Source organism: Schistocerca serialis, chromosome 11 (genome assembly GCF_023864345.2).
Source record: "Schistocerca serialis cubense isolate TAMUIC-IGC-003099 chromosome 11, iqSchSeri2.2, whole genome shotgun sequence".
Lineage (NCBI taxonomy): Eukaryota > Metazoa > Arthropoda > Insecta > Orthoptera > Acrididae > Schistocerca > Schistocerca serialis.
In genome coordinates, this window is record NC_064648.1 from 176,572,425 (window position 1) to 176,594,324 (window position 21,900).

The following is a 21,900-nucleotide window of genomic DNA, read 5'->3' on the forward strand; positions in this document are numbered from 1 at the left end:
TTTTGCTGGTAAGAACGCTCAATTGCTCAGCTTACCTGTCGCCGTGTGGGGGAGGGCTGCCGCCCCCGCCGGAGCTGCTCACGCCGCCTCCAGTGCCGCCGCCGCTGCTGCCGCCTCCAGGGCTCGCCTCGCTGAAAATGGACAATCAGATCAGAAATGGCGTCAGTGACTAAGAAACTTAGGCTGCGACGCTGGAACTCTGCAAGCATTACCTAAACTCTGAAAACATGCAACAGCACTGCAGTTGAATGAAGAGACTTCTTCCCAGCCTGCATCTCGTGGTCGTGCTGTAGCGTTCTCGCTTCCCACGCCCGGGTTCCCGGGTTCGATTCCCAGCAGGGTCAGGGATTTTCTCTGCCTCGTGATGGCTGGGTGTTTTGTGCTGTCCTTAGGTTAGTTAGGTTTAAGTAGTTCTAAGTTCTAGGGGACTGATGACCATCGATGTTAGGTCCCATAGTGCTCAGAGTCATTTGAACCATTTTTTTTAAACTTCTGCCCATACTTTATGCCTCCTCCCTTTGCTTCTCACAATCCTGGTCCACACGCATTTGCCAAAGGTGCATTTACACGCACAGTACACTGGGACAGTAAAACAGAACTAAACTCGCCTGAACTGGTCTCGGAAGACCCATACGGTACCGACCGACCACCGTGCCATCCTCAGCCTATAGGCGTTACTAGACCCAGATATGGAGGGGCGTGAGGTCAGCATGTTGCTCTCCCTACCGATGTACTTTTTCGTGACCAGAGTCGAGACTTCTCAGTCAAGTGGCCCCACAATGACTGAGTCTACCCCGCTTGCCAACAGCGCTCGGCAGTCTGGACGGTCACCCATCCAAGCAGTAGGCAAGCCCGACAGCACTTCGGTCACTGACGGGAACCAGTGTTATCACTGCAGTGAGGCCGGACAATATGTCGCCGTAATATTGTTGCCGGCAACATTGCTGCAACGTAATTACAATATGCAACAATCCGGTGTAGATGACCAACATTGCTAATTTACAAGGCTGTTTCAGCTAGCAGCCACCCTATTCACAAGACGTTGCACGTGATGTCTGCCAACGGTGGACAATACGAGTGGCATCCAATAACTACAGCAACACAATTTTTTCCCAAAAACGTCCCACACATTTGGCTACGAAACCCTGTTTTTTTCAGTATGGAAAAAATGGAAATGAGCGTTTGGCGTCTTTGGCTGGGAGGCCCCTTACGGGGCAGGTCTGGCTGTCACGGTGCAGGTCTCATTACATTCGACGCCACATTGGGTGACCTACGCGCCGGATGGGGATGAAATGATGATGAAGACAACCCAACACCCAATCCCTGAGCGGAGAAAATCCCCAATCCAGCCAGGAATCTAACCCGGGCCCCTTAGGACGGCAGTCCGTCCCGCTGAACCTTCAGCTATTGGGGCGGAGTTTTTCAATATAATCTCCATTCAATGCGAAGGCCTGACACCACCTTACTGCGAGGGCCATCATACCACCCTACTTGGAGCCAACGTCTTGCTGCATCAATAACCCCCGCATCATCCATGTACTGCTTCCCGCGGAGTCCATCCTTCACTGGGCCAAACAGGTGGAAGTTGGAAGGTGCGAGATCCAGGCTGTAGGGTGGATGAGTCCAATGAAGTTTTGTCAGCTCCTCCTGTGTGGGCAGACTTGTGCGAGGCCTTGTGTTGTCATGGAGAAGACGTAGTTCGTTTACATTTTTGAGAACAACGAACAACCTGTAGCAGTTTCTTCAAAAAAAATGTTCAAATGTGTCTGAATTCCTAAGGTACCAAACTGCTTAGGTCATTGGTCCATAGACATACACTCTACTTAAACTAACTTATGCTAAGAACAACGCACACAGCCATGCATGAGGGAGAACTCGAAACTCCAGTGGGAGGGGCCACGCAATCCGTGACATGACGCCTCAAACCGCGCGGCCACTCCGCGTGGCGCGGTTTCTTCAGTTTGCTGAGGGTAGCACAATACACTTGTTGCGCCATGTGGCAGGACATCGAACAGAATAACCCATTCAGAGTCCCAGAAGACACTCGCCACGACTTCACTGGCCAAGGGCGCATATTTGAACTTTTTCTTTGGTGTGGCGCCACTCTGTGGACTCCCGTTTTGTTTCCGGTTCGATGTGATGAACACGTGTTTCACCTCCCGTGACGATGTTCGACAAAAAATTGTCACGATCAACCTCGTAACCATAAGCACAGACTGTCCTTCGTTGATGTTGATGGTCTTCCGTTTTGGCAGCCAGCAATCCAGCAGGCATATATCTTTGAGTACCCCAATCTGGTCGACGAGTGTATCAGCACTATAATCAGAGATGTCCAGTTGTGAAACTTCCTGGCAGATTAAAACTGTGTGCCGGACCGAGACTCGAAGTCGGGACCTTTGCCTTTCGCGGACAAGTGCCCTACACACCGCTGCAGAGTGAAAATCTCATTCTGGAAACATCCCCCAGGCTGTGGTTAAGCCATGTCTCCGCAATATCCTTTCTTTCAGGAGTGCTAGTTCAAGGTTCGCAGGAGAGCTTCTGTAAAGTTTGGAAGGTAGGAGACGAGGTACTGGCGGAATTAAAGCTGTGAGGACGGGGCGTGAGTCGTGCATGGGTAGCTCAGATGGTAGAGCACCTGCCCGCGAAAGGCAAAGGTCCCGAGTTCGAGTCTCGGTCCGGCACACAGTTTTAATCTGACAGGAAGTTTCATATTAGCGCACACTCCGCTGCAAAGTGAAAATCTCATTCTGGAATGTCCAGTTGCGCTGCGAGATGTTTCATTCTGATCCATCGATGTCGTAACAGATGTCCTGTAATCCTGTCCCTTCTCCTTGTCAGTGTGTAACACATACTTCTTTCCTCTCCGATTCTGCTTGGAACTTCCTCATTCCTAACCTTATCAATCCACCTAATTTTCAACATTCGTCGTGTTCTCCCTGTCAGTGTGTTACACATACTTCTTTCCTCTCCGATTCTGCTTGGAACCTCCTCATTCCTTATGTTATCAATCCACCTAATTTTCAACATTCGTCGTGTTCTCCCTGTCAGTGTATTACACATACTTCTTTCCTCTCCGATTCTGCTTGGAACTTCCTCATTCCTAACCTTATCAATCCACCTAATTTTCAACATTCGTCGTGTTCTCCCTGTCAGTGTGTTACACATACTTCTTTCCTTTCCGATTCTGCTTGGAACCTCCTCATTCCTTATGTTATCAATCCAGTTAATTTTCAACATTCGTCGTGTTCTCCCTGTCAGTGTGTTACACATACTTCTTTCCTCTCCAATTCTGCTTGGAACCTCCTCATTCGTTACCTTATCAATCCACCTAATTTTCAACATTCGTTTGTAGGAACACATCTCAAGTTCTTCTGTTCTCTTCTTTTCCAGTTTTCCCAAAGTCCATGTTTCACTACCATACAGTTCTGTACTGCAGACGTACGTTCTCAGAAATTTCTTCCTCAAAGTCGGCTGGAGTGGCCGAGCGGTTCTAGGCGCTACAGTCTGGAACCGTGCAACCTCTACGGTCGTAGGTTCGAATCCTGCCTCGGGCATGGATGTGTGTGGTGTCCTTAGGTTAGTTAGGCATAAGTAGTTCTAAGTTCTAGGGGACTGATGACCTCAGAAGTTAAGTCCCATAGTGCTCAGAGCCATTTTCATCATTTATTCCTCAAATTAAGGCCTATGTTTGATACCAGTAGACTTCTCTTGCCCACGAATGCCCTTTTTGCCACTGCTAGTCTGCTTTTGATGTGCTCCTTGCTCCGTCCGTCATTGGTCATTTTACTGCCTAAGTAGCAGGATTCCTTAACTTCATCTACTTCCTGACCGTCAACCCTGATGGCAAGCTTCTCGCTGTTCTCATTTCTGCTGCTTCTCATTACTTTCGTCTTTCTTCGATTTACTCTCAATCCATGCTCTGTACTCATTCCACTCAGCAGATCATGTAATTCTTCTTCACTTTCACTCAGGATAGGAACGTCATCAGCATATCGTATCATTGATATCCTTTCACCTTGAATTTTAATTCCACTGCTAAAGCTTTCTTTTGTTCCCGACATAACTTTTTCGATGTACTGATTGAGCAGTAGGGGCGAAAGACTACAGCCCTGTCTTACACCCCTTTTAATGCGAGCACTTCGTCCTCGGTCGTCCACTCTTACTACTTCCCCTCTTCACCATTGTACATATAGTAATTACCTATCTCTCCCTATAGCTTACCCCTATTTTTCTCAGAATCTCGAACATCTTGCACCATTTTATATTGTCGAACGGTTTTTCCAGGTCGACAAGTCCTATGAACGTGTCTTGATTGTCTTTTTGGCTTGCTTCCATTATCAACCGCAATGTCAGATTTGCCTCTCTGGTGTCTTAACCTTTTCTGAAGCCAAACTGATCGTCATCTAACGTATCCTCAATTTTCTTTTCCATTCTTCTGCATATCATTCTTGTCACCAGCTTGGATGCATTAGCTGTTAAGCTGATTGTGCGATAATTCTCGCACTTGTCAGCTGTTGCCGTCTCCGGAATTGTGTGGATCATATTTTACCGAAAGTCAAATGGTACATCGCCAGACTCAAACATTCTTCACACAAACGTGAATAGTCGTTTTGTTTCTACTTCCGCCAATGATTTTAAAAATTCTGATAGTATCTTTTCTGCGTTATTTGAACTTAAGTCCTGGAGAGCTCCTTTAAATTCTGATTCCAGTACTGGAACTACAGTCATACTCATAAATTAAGGATACATGATGAAACAACGGTCTGGTGGGCGGTTTGCGGGTTTAGATCATCTCGGGGTATGACCATGCGGTGCATTTGACCTGCGGTCGTCGCACGGTGGCGCTGGCAGCAGTCCACATACGTAGAGATGTGTTGGTGCATGTCAGAGTACGGTGCAGCGAGTAAGAGTGCAGACGTTTTCAGACGTGCTAATGGTGGCTGTGTGTTGGAAATGGCTCAAAGAACACATATTGAATATGGTAGAACACTGGAGGCTGGCCAAACACAGCAGGTCATAGCACGGGCTCTCCGTGTGCCACAAAGTGTGATCTCGAGATTGTGGCAACGATTCCAGCAGACAGGAAACGTGTCCAGGCGCGACAGTACGGGACGTCCGCAGTGTACAACACCACAAGGAGACCGATATCTCACCATCAGTGCCCGCAGACGGCCACGGAGTACTGCAGGTAGCCTCGCTCGGGACCTTACCGCAGCCACTGGAACAGATGTCTCCAGACACACAGTCTACAGACGACTGGACAGACACGGTTTATTCGCCCGGAGAGCTGCAAGGTGCATTCCACTGACCCCTGGTCACAGGAGAGCCCGTAAAGCCCGGTGTCAAGAACACAGTACATGGTCATTGGAACAGTGGTCCCAGGTTATGTTCACGGACGAGTCCAGGTATAATCTGAACAGTGATTCTCGCCGGGTTTTCCTCTGGCGTGAACCAGGAACCAGATACCAACCCCTTAATGTCCTTGAAAGGGACCTGTATGGAGGTCGTGGTTTGGTGGTGTGGGGTGGGATTATGATTGGTGCACGTAAACCCTTGCATGTCTTTGACAGAGGAACTGTAAAAGGTCAGGTGTATCGGGACGAGATTTTGCACCAGTATGTCCGCCTTTTCTGGGGTGACAGTGGGTCCTACCTTCCTCCTGACGGATGATAACACACGGCCCCACCGAGCTGCCATCGTGTAGGAGTACCTTGCAACAGAAGATACCAGGCCAATGGAGTGGCCTGCCTGTTCTCCAGACCTTAACCCCATCGAGCACGTCTGGGATGCTCTCGGTCGACGTATCGCTGCACATCTTCAAACCCCTACGACACTTCGGGAGCTCCGACAGGCACTGGTGCAAGAATGGGAGGCTGTACCCCAGCAGCTGCTCGACCACCTGATCCAGAGTATGACAACCCGTTGTGCGGCCTATGTACGTGTGCACGGTGATCATATCCCATATGCAGGGTGAGTCACCTAACGTTACCGCTGGATATATTTCGTAAACCACATCAAATACTGACGAAACGATTCCACAGACCGAACGTGAGGAGAGGGGCTAGTGTAATCGGTTAATACAAACCATACAAAAATGCACGGAAGTATGTTTTTTAACACAAACTTAGGTTTTTTTAAATGGAACCCCGTTAGTTTTGTTAGCACATCTGAACATATAAACAAATACGTAATCAGTGCCGTTTGTTGCATTGTAAAATGTTAATTACATACGGAGATACTGTAACCTAAAGTTGACGCTCGAGTACCACTCCTCCGCTGTTCGATCGTGTGTATCGGAGAGCACTGCAACATACATCGCGTTTCTACAGAATGATCTGCCAACGTTGCTCGAAAATGTCCCACTGGAAACGCGTCGACGTATGTGGTATCAGCATGATGGTGCACCTGGACATTCCGCGATTAACACTAGGCTGACCCTTGACAGGATGTTCGACGGGCGTTTCATAGGACGTGGAGGACACATAAATTGGCCAGCCCGTTCTCCTGATCTTACACCTCTAGACTTCTTTCTATGGGTTACGTTAAAGGAGAATGTGTACCGTGATGTGCCTACAACCCCAGAGGATATGAAACAACGTATTGTGGCAGCCTGCGGCGACATTACACCAGATGTACTGCCGCGTGTACGACATTCGTTACGCCAGAGATTGCAATTGTGTGCAGCAAATGATGGCCACCACATTGAACATCTATTGGCCTGACATGTCGGGACACACTCTATTCCACTCCGTAATTGAAAGCGGAAACCACGTGTGTACGTGTACCTCACCCCTCATGGTAATGTACATGTGCGTCAGTGAAAAAGACCAATAAAAAGGTGTTAGCATGTGGACGTAATGTGCTGTTCCAGTCTCTTCTGTACCTTCCCTTTGGATCGCTACGTAATTCGGTGCTCTCCGATACACACGATCGAACAGCGGAGGAGTGGTACTCAAGCGTCAACTTAAGGTTACAATATCTCCGGATGTAATTAACATTTTACAATGCAACATACGGCACTGATTACGTATTTGTTTATATGTTCAGATGTGCTAACAAACCTAACGTGGTTCCATTTAAAAAAACGTTAGTTTGTGTTAAAAAACATACTTCCGTGCATTTTTGTATGGTTTGTATTAAACAATTACACTAGCCCCTCTCCTCACGTTCGGTCTGTGGAATCGGTTCGTCAGTATTTGATGTGGTTTACGAAATATATCCAGCGGTAACGTTAGGTGACTCACCCTGTAGAGTCGGGGTACATGCGCAGGAAGCAGTGGCGTTTTGTAGCGCATGTGTTTCGGGACGGTTTTCACAACTTATCACCAATGCTGTAGACTTACAGATCAGTGTCGTGTGTGTTCCCTATGTCTATGTACCTAAAAAAAAATCAACCTTTAGTTATTGTTATTTTGAAAAGTATCATTCTTTGTAAACTCTGTAGATAAAACAAAAGAGAAGAAAACTGTAAAAAGATGAAAGACAAAAATTGTAAGATGTACGACCTGTTTTAAACATTAGGTAACACGCCTATAATTTGGCAATAAATAAATAAATATGTAGCTATGCTATTACCGCCAGTTTTGTGACCGAGCGAGGCGGCGCAGTGGTTAGCACACTGGACTCGCATTCGGGAGGACGACGGTTCAATCCCGCATTCGGCCATCCTGATTTAGGTTTCCCGTGATTTCCCTAGATCGCTCCAGGCAAATGCCGGGATGGTTCCTCTCAAAGGGCACGGCCGACTTCCTTCCCCATCCTTCCCTAATCCGCTGAGACCGATGACCACGCTGTCTGGTCTCCTTCCCCAAAACAACCAACCAACAACCAGTTTTGTGTAGTGGCACCACATTCTACAATTATCCTTAATTTATGAGCATGAGTGTACTATTTCTTCTAAATCCACTCCTCTTTCTTCTTCCGTCCTATAAGAGATGTATTCCCCCTCAATACCTACCGAAACAGCAGGGAGAACATGTTTGGCGGCAGTTAGTAGGGACCACCCTATAAAAGTTTGGTTAGTGTTGTTGTTTGTGTTGTTGTTGTGGGTGTTTACTTGCGAGTGATTCGGAGTGCTGGCTTACCTCAGGTGTGAGGACGTCTGGAAGTTCCTCTGGAGCTGTGGCGGTGAGGACAGGAAGGGGAAGAAAGATGGCGACCTGCGAACAGTAGAGACAGACACACACATAACACAGGTAAGATAGACCACATTCCTGTCACACACACACTTTTAAAACACGACCAGTTGCTGTGGAAAACTGACGTTGCCGGGTGAGAGAGATACGGTGATCTGTATCATGTGTTACGAATATTTTAATGCTCTCGACAGCTTACTTTACAAGCGGACATTCGTGCTTTCACGAGCCTTTTAATATTGTCAAGTTACGCGTAGTAACTGATTGAATTTCCTAATGAAACTAGTTTAGTTTAGTCATGTCATGTTCTGCATATAATTTTCACGATTATTTTATCGATATGATGTGGAACAAGTCAGATTACAAGATATATACAGGGCGTTACAAAAAGTACGGCCAAACTTTCAGGAAACATTCCTCACACACAAATAAAGAAAATATGTTACGTGGACATGTGTCCGTAAACGCCTAATTTCCATGTTAGAGCTCATTTTAGTTTCGTCAGTATGTGCTGTACTTCCTCGATTCACCGCCAGTTGGCCCAATTGGAGGAAGGTAATGTTGACTTCGGTGCTTGTGTTGACATGCGACTCATTGCTCTACAGTACTAGCATCGAGCACATCAGTACGTAGCATCAACAGGTTAGTGTTCATCACGAACGTGGTTTTGCAGTCAGTGCAATGTTTACAAATGCGGAGTTGGCAGATGCCCATTTGATGTACGGATTAGCACGGGGCAATAGCCGTGGCGCAGTAGGTTTGTATCGAGACAGATTTCCAGAACGAAGGTGTCCCGACAGGAAGACGTCCGAAGCAATCGATCGGCGTCTTAGGGAGTACGAAACACTCCAGCCTATGACTCGCGACTAGGGAAGACCTAGAACGACGAGGACACCTGCAATGGACGAGGCAATTCGTCGTGCAGTTGACGATAACCCTAATATGAGAAGTTGCTGCTGTGCAAGGTAACGTTGACCACGTCACTGTATGGAGAGTGCTACGGGAGAACCAGTTGTTTCCGTACCATGTACAGCGTGTGCAGGCACTATCAGCAGCTGATTGGCCTCCACGGGTACACTTCTGCGAATGGTTCATCCGACAATGTGTCAATCCTCATTTCAGTGCAAATGTTCTCTTTACGGACTTCATTCCGACGTGATCAAATTGTAATTTTCACAATCGACATGTGTGGGCTGACGAGAATCCCCACGCAATTGTGCAATCACGTCATCAACACAGATTTTCTGTGAACGTTTGGGCAGGCATTGTTGGTGATGTCTCGATTGGGCCCCATGTTCTTCCACCTACGCTCAATGCAGCACGTTATCATAATTTCATACGAGATACTCTACCTGTGCTGCTAGAATGTGTGCCCTTACAAATACGACACAACATGTGGTTCATGCACGATGGAGCGTCTGCACATTTCAGTCGAAGTGTTCGTACGCTTCTCAACAACAGATTCGGTGACCGATAGATTGATAGAGGCGGACCAATTCCGTGGCCTCCACGCTCTCCTGACCTCAACCCTCTTGACTTTCATTTATGGGGGCATTTGAAAGCTCTCGTCTACGCAACCCCGGTACCAAATGTAGAGACTCTTCGTGCTCGTATTGCGGACGGCTGTGATACAATACGCCATTCTCCAGGGCTGCATCAGCGCATCAGGGATTCCGTGCGACGGAGGGTGGATGCACGTATCCTCGCTAACGGAGGACATTTTGAACATTTCCTGTAACAAACTGTTTGAAGTCACGCTGGTACGTTCTGTTGCTGTGTGTTTCCAGTCCATGAGTAATGTGATTTCAAGAGAAGTAATAAAATGTGCTCTAACATGGAAAGTAAGCGTTTCCGGACACATGTCCACATAACATATTTTCTTTCTTTGTGTGTGAGGTATGTTTCCTGAAAGCTTGGCCGTACCTTTTTGCAACACCCTGTATACACAAATGAATAGTGCTAATATCACAACGCTAGAGGAAAAAATTACCTTTCATATCTGTTATTGAAGCTGTCAGTTGCTCAAAAAGGAGTACATTGTTCAGCAAACAAAAATCTTTGATCTTTTGCCAAACAACATAAAGTGTCTCGCAGGTAGCAGACCAAGTTTTAAATCTGGCTTAAAATCATTTCTTTTGGACATTTCCTTCTATTCTATGGACGAGTTTCTGTTTCAGAACTGGTAAAAAGAAATTGTATCTCTAAATGTAGTTGCATGTGTAGAACTAAAAATTTCAGAAATATTAATATTAGCACTATTCATGTGTGTATGTACATCTTGTAATCTGACTTGTTCCACATCATATCGAGAAAATAATCGTGAAAATGATCTATGGAACATAACATAACTAAATTAAACTAAACTAATATTACTGAAACTTTTAGTTCTACACATGCAACTACATTTAGAGGTTCAATTTTTTTTTACCAGTTCTGAAACTCGTCCATGGAATAGAATGAGTTGTCTGAAAGAAATGATTCTAAGCTAGATTTAAAACTTGGTCTTCTACCTGCCAGACACTTTATTTTGTTGGGCAAATGATCAAAGACTTTTGTTGCTGAACAATGTACTCCTTTTTGAGCAACTGACAGCTTCAATAACGGCTAGGAAAGCTCATTTTTCCCTCTAGTGTTGTACGTATGAACATCACTGTTCTTCGCGAATTGAGATGGATTATGTGTAACGAATTTCATTAGCGAATAGCCTATATGTACTCTTATGGTGCAGTTAAAATACCTAACTCCTTGAATAGTTGCCTACATGACGTCCCAGGGTGAACACCCCAAATTATTCTCACTGCTCTCATTTGTGCAATCAATACTTCATGTCGAAGTGGTGAGTTACCACAGAAAACTATTCCATAAGGCATTATTGAGTGGAAATATGCAAAGTACGTTAGGAGGCTGATCTGTTCATTCCCAAGACTAGCGATTACTAAGAGCGAAAGAAGCTGAACTTAATTGCTTGAGAGGCTCAGTAATACTCATATTCCAGTTCGTCATCAATGTGAACACCCAAAAATTTGGGTAAATATCAATTGTCGGTATGCTCTATTCGGTCTACAGAACTGAATATTGTGAGTTTCTTCAAAATTAAGGGAGAGTCTATTTTCTGAGAACCACTTAATAATTCTTTGAAAGACATCCTTAACAATATCTTCAGCTGCTTTTTCTGGAATGAGATTTATTATAACACTCATGTCAATTGCAAAAAGTACTAGTTCTGCTTGCTGAACGTTAAGCGAGTGGTCATTCACATGAATAAGGAACAGCATTGGACCCAAAATTGAACCCTGTGGGATTCCCTTCGTGATAACTCCCCATTCACTAGAATTTACCACCCTCTCAACATTATCTGTGTTATTCAGCACAACTTTTTGCTTTCTGTTCGTTAAGTATGATTCAAACCAGCTGTGTGTATCGCCTTCAATTCCATAAAATCTGAGTTTTTCTGCGAGTGTGTCATGATCCACATAGTCAAATGCCTCAGAAAGATCACAAAAAATACCAGCTGGCGATAAATTGTTATTTAGGGCTTGTACCATTTGATAGCTAAATGTGTAGTCAAATGCCTCGGAAAGATCACAAAAAATATCAGCTGGCGATGAACTGTTATTTAGGGCTTGTACCATTTGATGGGTAAATGTGTAGTTAGCATTCTCAGTCGAGTAACCCTTCCGGAATGTAAACTGTGACATGCTCAGTAAATTATTTTCACTTAAATGTGAGATTACACTTGAACACATAACTTTTTCGAATATTTTAGAAAATGAAGTCAATAATGAGGTTAGTCTATCGTTATTTAAGTCACTTGTGTCCTCTTTCTTATGCAGAGGTTTGACAATTGCGTATTTCAATCTGTCTGCAAAAATTCCCTGTGTTAGCGAAGCATTACATATATCACTAAGGACTTGACTTATTAAATTAGAACAACACTTCAAAATTCTTTTAGAGACTCTATCAACACCACATGAAGAAGCGGCATATTTTACTTGATAAAAACTTCCAATAGCAAAGATCGCATAAATTCGTCTTTATGTTTGACAACCGGTTTCGGCAGATATAACTGTTATCTTCTGGTCCTCAAAAACGTTTTGTTACTTAACGTGTTCATCGTGAGTTACAGCCTCGTGCCATGTCGTGATTACAGCGCTTCATACGAAGGTTTGTCAGAAATAAAACATTTACAGTTAAGATGCACCTTATACACATGGCCATGTCCGTATATTTAGTGGCGACATGAGACTGTTAATTCTTAAAAATCACAAAATACAGAAAAACGCACATTTGTATGTCTGTTTACGTTTGCGTCACACACAGCACACATTGAGGCTCCACCTTATACAAGGTATACGAGGCAGATGAATAGCTAGCTGGTACCCTAGTGCCGCCTCAGTTACACGATTGGCAAATGTTTAGAAAAACATTCGTGCTCTTTGACACAGATAACACTACACACACAATTTATTACTAATTGCAAATAAGAAAATGTGGCGAATATTATCTGCACTCATGCTCATAAATTAAGGATAATGCTGATACATGGTGAATTAAGGGAGAGTTCAAATGGTTCAAATGGCTCTGAGCACTATGCGACTTAACTTCTGAGGGCATCAGTCCCTTAGAACTTAGAACTAATTAAACCTAACTAACCTAAGGACATCACACACATCCATGCCCGAGGCAGGATTCGAACCTGCGACCTTAGCGGTCACGTGGTTCCAGACTGAAGCGCCTTTAACCGCACGGCCACACCGGCCGGCTAAGGGAGAGTATATTTTCTTTGAAAGACATCCTTAACAATATCTTCAGCTGCTTTTTCTGGAATGAGATTTATTATAACACTCATGTCAATTGCAAAAAGTACTAGTTCTGCTTGCTGAACGTTAAGCGAGTGGTCATTCACATGAATAAGGAACAGCATTGGACCCAAAATTGAACCCTGTGGGATTCCCTTCGTGATAACTCCCCATTCATTAGAATTTACCACCCTCTCAACATTATTTGTGTTATTCAGCACAACTTTTTGCATGTTCATCGTGAGTCTCATGTCGGCACTATGCTGACATGTGGTGAAACAACGCTCTGGTGGGCAGTTTGCGAGTTTAAATTACCTCGGGCTATGACCATGCGGTGCATTTGACCTGCGGTCGTCGCACAGTGGCGCTGACAGCAGTCCACATACGCTGAGGTGTGTTGTTGCATGTCAGGGTACGGAGGAGCGAGTAAGTGTGCAGACGTTTTCAGACGTGCTAATGGTGACTGTGTGTTGAAAATTGACGACGTTATAAGGGGTAGGATTCTAGGGCGACTGGAGGCTGGTCAAACACAGCAGGTCGTAGCACGGGCCCTCCGTGTGCCACAAAGTGTGATCTCGAGATTATGGCAACGATTCCAGCAGACAGGAAACGTGTCCAGGCGCTACAGTACTGGACGTCCGCAGCGTACAACACGACAAGAAGACCGATATCTCACCATCAGAGCCCGCAGACGGCCACGGAGTACTGCAGGTAGCCACGCTCGGGACCTTACCGCAGCCACTGGAACAGACGACTGAACAGACATGGTTTATCCGTCTGGAGAACTGCAAGGTGCATTCCACTGACCCCTGGTCACAGGAGAGCTCGTAAAGCCTGGTGTCAAGAACACAGTACATGGTCATTGAAACAGTGGTCCCAGGCCATGTTCACGGAAGAGTCCAGGTATAGTCTGAACAGTGATCCTCGACGGGTTTTCATCTGGCGTGAACCAGGAACCAGATACCTTGAAAGGGACCTGTATGGATGTCGTGGTTAAATGGTGTGGGGTGGGATTATGATTGGTGTACATACACCCCTGCACGTCTCTGACAGAGGAACTGTAACAGGTCAGGTGTATCAGGACGTCATTTTGCACCAGTATGTCCGCCTTTTCTGGGATGCAGTGGGTCCCACCTTCCTCCTGACGGATGATAACGCACGGCCCCACCGAGCTGCCATCGTGGAGGAGTACCTCGAAACAGAAGGTATCCGGCGAATGGAGCGGCCTGCCTGTTCGACAGACCTACACGCCATCGAGCACGTCTGGAATGCTCTCGGTCGACGTAAAGCTGCATGTCTGCACACCTCTACGACACTTCAGGAGCTCCGACAGGCACTGGTGCAAGAATGGGAAGCTACACCCCAGCAGCTGCTCCACCACCTGATCCAGAGTATGCCAACCCGTTGTGCGGCCTGTGTACGTGTGCACGGTGATCACATCCCATACTGATGTCGGGGTACATGAGCAGGAAACAGTGGCGTTTTGTAGCACATGCGTTTTTCGGGACGGTTTTCTCAACTTACCACCAATACCGTGGACTTACAGATCTGTGTCGTGTGCGTTCCCTATGTGCCTGTGCTAGTAGCGCCAGTTTTGTGTAGTGCCACGTTGTGTGGCACCACATTCTGCAATTACCCTTAATTTATGAGCATGAGTGTAGATATCGCGTCCGGGAGTTCGGCCAATGATTCAGTAGCTGTTATTAACACTTCCTTTGAACTTGTATACAGGGTGGGTCACCTAACGCTGCCGCTGGATATATTTCGTAAACCACATCAAATACTGACGAACCGATTCCACAGACCGAACGTGAGGAGAGGGGCTAGTGTAATTGTTTAATACAAACCATACAAAAATGCACGGAAGTATGTTTTTTAACACAAACCTACGTTTTTTTAAATGGAACCCCGTTAGTTTTGTTAGCACATCTGAACATATAAACAAATACGTAATCAGTGCCGTTTGTTGCATTGTAAAATGTTAATTACATACGGAGATACTGTAACCTAAAGTTGACGCTCGAGTACCACTCCTCCGCTGTTCGATCGTGTGTATCGGAGAGCACTGCAACATACATCGCGTTTCTACAGAATGATCTGCCAACGTTGCTCGAAAATGTCCCACTGGAAACGCGTCGACGTATGTGGTATCAGCGTGATGGTGCACCTGCACATTCCGCAATTAACACTAGGCTGACCATTGACAGGATGTTCGACGGGCGTTTCATAGGACGTGGAGGACGCATAAATTGCTCAGCCCGTTCTCCTGATCTTACACCTCTGGACTTCTTTCTGTGGGGTACGTTAAAGGAGAATGTGTACCGTGATGTGCCTACAACACCAGAGGATATGAAACAACGTATTGTGGCAGCCTGCGGCGACATTACACCAGATGTACTGCGGCGTGTACGACATTCATTACGCCAGAGATTGCAATTGTGTGCAGCAAATGATGGCCACCACATTGAACATCTATTGGCCTGACATGTCGGCACACACTCTATTCCACTCCGTAATTGAAAACGGAAAGCACGTGTGTACGTGTACCTCACCCATAATGATAATGTGCATGTGCGTCAGTGAAAAAGACCAATAAAAAGGTGGTAGCATGCGGACGTAATGTGCTGTTCCAGTCTCTTCTGTACCCGAGATGCAGCACCGTTCCCTTTGGATCCCTACGTAATTCGGTGCTCTCCGATACACACGATCGAACAGCGGAGGAGTGGTACTCAAGCGTCAACTTTAGGTTACAATATCTCCGGATGTAATTAACATTTTACAATGCAACAAACGGCACTGATTACGTATTTGTTTATATGTTCAGATGTGCTAACAAAACTAACGTGGTTCCATTTAAAAAAACGTAGTTTTGTGTTAAAAAACATACTTCCGTGCATTTTTGTATGGTTTGTATTAAACAATTACACTAGCCCCTCTCCTCACGTTCGGTCTGTGGAATCGGTTCGTCAGTATTTGATGTGGTCTGCGAAATATATCCAGCGGTAACGTTAGGTGACTCACACTGTATATTCTCATCGACAGTGTTCATCTTCTAATAATGGCTAAAGCATACCGTAACAACAGGATCTGAATATGGACCGTATTATTTCCAAATAATGATTACTGTCCACATCATCATTGCGCCAGTTTGACTGTTAGAGATGAGTATAAGAGTATAATTCTGCGACTGTGTTAAATACTTGTTTCCTCACATCTGGACTTTCGTGTCACTTCAGTTTAGGTTACTGCAGTTGAACAATCACATTATACACTCCTGGAAATGGAAAAAAGAACACATTGACACCGGTGTGTCAGACCCACCATACTTGCTCCGGACACTGCGAGAGGGCTGTACAAGCAATGATCACACGCACGGCACAGAGGACACACCAGGAACCGCGGTGTTGGCCGTCGAATGGCGCTAGCTGCGCAGCATTTGTGCACCGCCGCCGTCAGTGTCAGCCAGTTTGCCGTGGCATACGGAGCTCCATCGCAGTCTTTAACACTGGTAGCATGCCGCGACGGCGTGGACGTGAACCGTATGTGCAGTTGACGGACTTTGAGCGAGGGCGTATAGTGGGCATGCGGGAGGCCGGGTGGACGTACCGCCGAATTGCTCAACACGTGGGGCGTGAGCTCTCCACAGTACATCGATGTTGTCGCCAGTGGTCGGCGGAAGGTGCACGTGCCCGTCGACCTGGGACCGGACCGCAGCGACGCACGGATGCACGCCAAGACCGTAGGATCCTACGCAGTGCCGTAGGGGACCGCACCGCCACTTCCCAGCAAATTAGGGACACTGTTGCTCCTGGGGTATCGGCGAGGACCATTCGCAACCGTCTCCATGAAGCTGGGCTACGGTCCCGCACACCGTTAGGCCGTCTTCCGCTCACGCCCCAACATCGTGCAGCCCGCCTCCAGTGGTGTCGCGACAGGCGTGAATGGAGGGACGAATGGAGACGTGTCGTCTTCAGCGATGAGAGTCGCTTCTGCCTTGGTGCCAATGATGGTCGTATGCGTGTTTGGCGCCGTGCAGGTGAGCCCCACAATCAGGACTGCATACGACCGAGGCACACAGGGCCAACACCCGGCATCATGGTGTGGGGAGCCATCTCCTACACTGGCCGTACACCACTGGTGATCGTCGAGGGGACACTGAATAGTGCACGGTACATCCAAACCGTCATCGAACCCATCGTTCTACCATTCCTAGACCGGCAAGGGAACTTGCTGTTCCAACAGGACAATGCACGTCCGCATGTATCCCGTGCCACCCAACGTGCTCTAGAAGGTGTAAGTCAACTACCCTGGCCAGCAAGATCTCCGGATCTGTCCCCCATTGAGCATGTTTGGGACTGGATGAAGCGTCGTCTCACGCGGTCTGCACGTCCAGCACGAACGCTGGTCCAACTGAGGCGCCAGGTGGAAATGGCATGGCAAGCCGTTCCACAGGACCACATCCAGCATCTCTACGATCGTCTCCATGGGAGAATAGCAGCCTGCATTGCTGCGAAAGGTGGATATACACTGTACTAGTGCCGACATTGTGCATGCTCTGTTGCCTGTGTCTATGTGCCTGTGGTTCTGTCAGTGTGATCATGTGATGTATCTGACCCCAGGAATGTGTCAATAAAGTTTCCCCTTCCTGGGACAATGAATTCACGGTGTTCTTATTTCAATTTCCAGGAGTGTATATCATCAACGGAGTCCAGTATGTGGCTGCCGTAGATGAGACTATCTGGCCATAAGCAGCAATTTAAAGATTGCGATTGTAAACATAGTGTAGACCATATCGTTGACAACAGCCTACTGTTGACAACCACTTTTCAGCCAGATTCGGCGGAGCTGCACTTTCTGAAGGCAAATTTGTACAGGTAGCAGTTATGTTACAACTACTGTATTATAACGCCTTCTTTCTGCATTATCGCGTTCTCGCTTCCCGAGCACGGGTCCCGGGTTCGATTACCGGCCGGGTGTTTGTGCTGTCTTCATGATTTCATCGCCATTCCTGAAAGTGGCGACACTGGACTCAGCAAAGGTTGGGAATTTGTACGGGGGCTGATAACCTAGCAGTTGAGCGCCCCGGAAACCAAATATCATCGTCATCATCTTTTTGAACTAACAGATAGGCCCTTTTTACTGTAAAAGTCTTCGGTTATACCATATACCGATAAGCTAAAACATCATCACTACCTGCTTAAAAGTTTCTGTATGTCTGTCTTTGCAATTAAGTACATCACAGATTCAGCGTATCAGGGATCCGGCTGTTCGTTGGTAGGTTTGTGGAGCTACACTATGTGATCAAAAGGATCCGAACACCTGGCTGGAAATGACTTACAAGTTCGTAGCGCCCTCCATCAGTAATGCTGGAATTCAGAATGGTGTTGGCCCACCCTTCGCCTCAATGACAGCTTCCACTCTCGCAGGCATACGTTCAGTCAGATGCTGGAAGGCTTCTTGGGGAGTGGCAGCCCATTCTTCACGGAGTGCTGCACTGGGGAGAGGTGTCGATGTCGGGCGGTGAGGCCTGGCACGAAGTCGGCGTTCCAGAACATCCCAAAGGTGTTCTGTAGGATTCAGGTCAGGACTCTGTGCAGGCCAGTCCATTACAGGGATCTTACTGTCGTGTAACCACTCCACCACAGGCCGTACATTATGAACACGTGCTCGATCGTGTTGGAAGACGCAATCGCCAACCCCGGATTGCTCTTCAATAGTGGGAAACATGAGGGTGCTTAAAACATCAATGTAGGCCTGTGCTGTGATAGTGCCACGCAAAACAACAAGGGGTTCAAGCACCATCCATGAAAAACACGATCACACCATAACACCACCGCCTCCGAATTTTACTGTCGGCACTACACACGCTGGCAGATGACGTTCACCGGGCATTCGCCATACCCACACCCTGCCATCGGATAGCCACATTGTGTACCGTGATTCGTAACTCCACACGACGTTTTTCCATTGTTCAGTCGTCCAATGTTTACGCTCCTTACACCAAGCGAGGCGTCGTTTGGCATTTACCGGCGTGATGTGTGGCTTATGAGCAGCCGATCGACCACGAAATCCAAGTTTTCTCACCTCTCACCTAACTGTCGCAGTATTTGCAGTGAATCCTGATGCAGTTTGGAATTCCTGTTTGATGGTCTGGACAGAGTCTGCGTATTACAGATTACGACCCTCTTCAACTGTCGGCGGTCTCTGTCAGTCAACAGACGAGGTCGGCCTGTACGCTTTTGTGCTGTACGTGTCCCTTCACGTTTCCACTTCACTATCACATCGGAAACAGCGGACCTAGGGATGGTTAGGAGTGTGGAAATCTCTCGTACACACGTATGACACAAGTGACAGCGAATCACCTGACCACGTTCGAAGTCCGTGAGTTCCGCGGAGTGCCCCATTCTGCTCTCTCACGACGTCTAATGACTACTGAGGTCGCTGATATGGAGTACCTGGCAGTAGGTGGCAGCACAATGCACCTAATGTGAAAAACGTATCTTTTGGGGGGTGTCCGGATACTTTTGATCACGTAGTATACGTGGCATTAGATGTCTACGCATAGATCACGTAATTCGCGTAAATAATCGGCCGCTGATTTGTGTACGCATTGGTGGCGTCCTATAGTGACAGAGATGCGTTCCACAGGATTTGCATCAGGCGAATTTGGTCGCTGAGACATGCAAGTGGCGAGACCATAGTGCTCGTCAACCTACTGTAGCACTGTTCTGGCTTCGAAACAGGGACCGTTATACTGCTGAGAAGGGAACCTCCCTATCCACCCCCCACCCACCCCCCCACCCCCCTCACATTTAGTTACAAGTTGGCACAGTAGATAGGCCTTGAAAAACTGAACACAGATCAATCGAGAAAACAGAAGAAGTTGTGTTGAACTATGAAAAAAAATAAGCAAAATGTACAAACTGAGTAGTCCATGCGCAAGATAGGCAACATCAAGGACAGTGTGAGCTCAGGAGCGCCGTGGTCCCGTGGTTAGCGTGAGCAGCTGTGGAACGAGAGTTCCTCGGTTCAAGTCTTCCCTCGACTGAAAAATTTAATTTCTCTATTTTCGCAAAGTTACGGTCTGTCCGTTCGTTCACGGACGTCTCTGTTCACTGTAATAAGTTTAGTGTCTGTGTTTTGCGACCGCACTGCAAAACCGTGCGATTAGTAGACGAAAGGACGTGTCTCTCCAATGGGAACCGAAAACATTTGATCGCGAGGTCATAGGTCAACCGATCCCTCCACAGGAAAACACGTCTGATGTATTCTATACGACAATGGTGACGGCATGTGCGTCACATGACAGGAATATGTTGTCGACCCACCTAACTTGTACACTTGGCGAATGGGTAGAAAGATTCTTCTACCTTGTCCGATTTAGGTTTTCTTGTGGATGTGATAATCACTCCCAAAAAGTGATGAAAAGAGTTTGTCACATAAACTGCAACAAATGAATGCAACAGTTTCACAGTCGCACAGTTTTCCCTGTGCTCTGTCATAACATATGTTTTTAACGTTTTCAAATTTTTCCGTGTGTAGACCGTCAAATCCTGCATCTGTCCAAGCAAATCAGAACATGTCCTAGAATTTTGGAGACGCAAGTTAATTATTTGTGAGTGCCTGAACTGAAAATTGTCTGAAAATAAAAAAAATTAAAACTTTTCGCTCGAGGGAAGATTCGAAGCAAGGACCTCTTCTTGCGCAGCTGCTCACGCTAACCACGGGACCACGGCTCTCTAGGGTTCCCAGCTTCCTTGATGTTGCCTATCTTGTGCATGGACTACTCAGTTTGTATATTTTGCTGATTTTTTTCATACTTCCACACAACTTCTTCCTGTTTTCTCGATTGATGTGTGTTCAGTTTTTCAAGCCCTATCCACTGTGCCAACTTGTAACTAAATCTGAGGGGGGTGCGATGGGGAGGTTCCGTTGTGGGATGACATCGTCGTCGGGGAAGACGTGGAACATGAAGGGATGCAGGCGGTTCGCAGCTGTCGACGTGTCTGCGACTACCGCCACAGGTCCCATGCAAGCGGAGGAGGATGTCTCCCGTGGCTCAGTACTTCTGCCGCCAGCCCGCCGCCGTGGCGCGCTGCACGTTTCGAGCCGCCGTTCACTTCGGCGTTTGTGAAGACGACCGTCGACCCAGTGTAGCAAAAATGTGATTCACTCCAAAGAGTCGACACGTTTCCACTGATCGACGGTCGAATCATCTCACTGCAAAAATGGTTGAAATGGCTCTGAGCACTATGGGACTTAACTTCTGAGGTCATCAAGTCCCCTAGAACTTAGAACTACTTAAATTCACATCAAAGTATCTTCTGTGTTCAGTGTGTGTATTAACTCGTGGAACTGGAGACGTGAAGTCAATGATGCCATTGATGACGTCATTATACAGTGGTGATTGATCGACCAACGTAACAAAATTCTTAGACAAAAAAAGTATACGCAGAAAACGAAAGAAATGGTCGGTAAGCCGATCTCAGGGCAGTTCTGGCTCAGTGGTGTTGAACAAATAACGGAAGAACACTAGCGTGTCCGGTCCTTATACCAACGAACAGTTCGCCGTCAATCTTTCCTTTACGACCTCTGGGAGAAACTGTAGAAACACACGAAAAATTATTATCATCACTATGGGAATCAAAGAGGTCAACTGGTACGAAATAAATGAAGTAGACTTTGGTATTACAATACGCTCTATTTAAGCCCACTATCAACGTAAGAGCAGGTCGAGGAAAGGTGCAAAAGGTAGCAAGAAAAGGCGAAGTACCTTCCTTCTCTTAAAACAAATGGCTCTGAGCACTATGGGACTTTAACATCTGAGGTCATCAGTCCCCTAGAACTTCGAACTACTCAAACCTAACTAACCTAAGGACATCACACACATCCATGCCCGAGGCAGGATTCGAATCTGCGACCGTAGCAGCAGCGCGGTTCCGGACTGAAGCGCCTAGGACCGCTCG

The 21,900-nt window shown here is 46.7% G+C and overlaps 1 protein-coding gene across 1 annotated transcript in view; it reads right to left on the reverse strand.

Annotated features, from left to right (window-relative positions):
• The window catches only part of LOC126426617 (forkhead box protein D3-A-like), a 587,591-nt gene that overhangs the window by 102,090 nt on the left and 463,601 nt on the right, over nucleotides 1-21,900 (reverse strand). The window contains exons 6-7 of the mRNA XM_050088507.1: nucleotides 8,085-8,159; nucleotides 36-131 (exon numbers count right to left, since the gene is read on the reverse strand). Coding sequence (XP_049944464.1) covers nucleotides 36-131; nucleotides 8,085-8,159 — 171 coding nt within the window. The remainder of the gene's footprint in view (nucleotides 1-35; nucleotides 132-8,084; nucleotides 8,160-21,900) is intronic.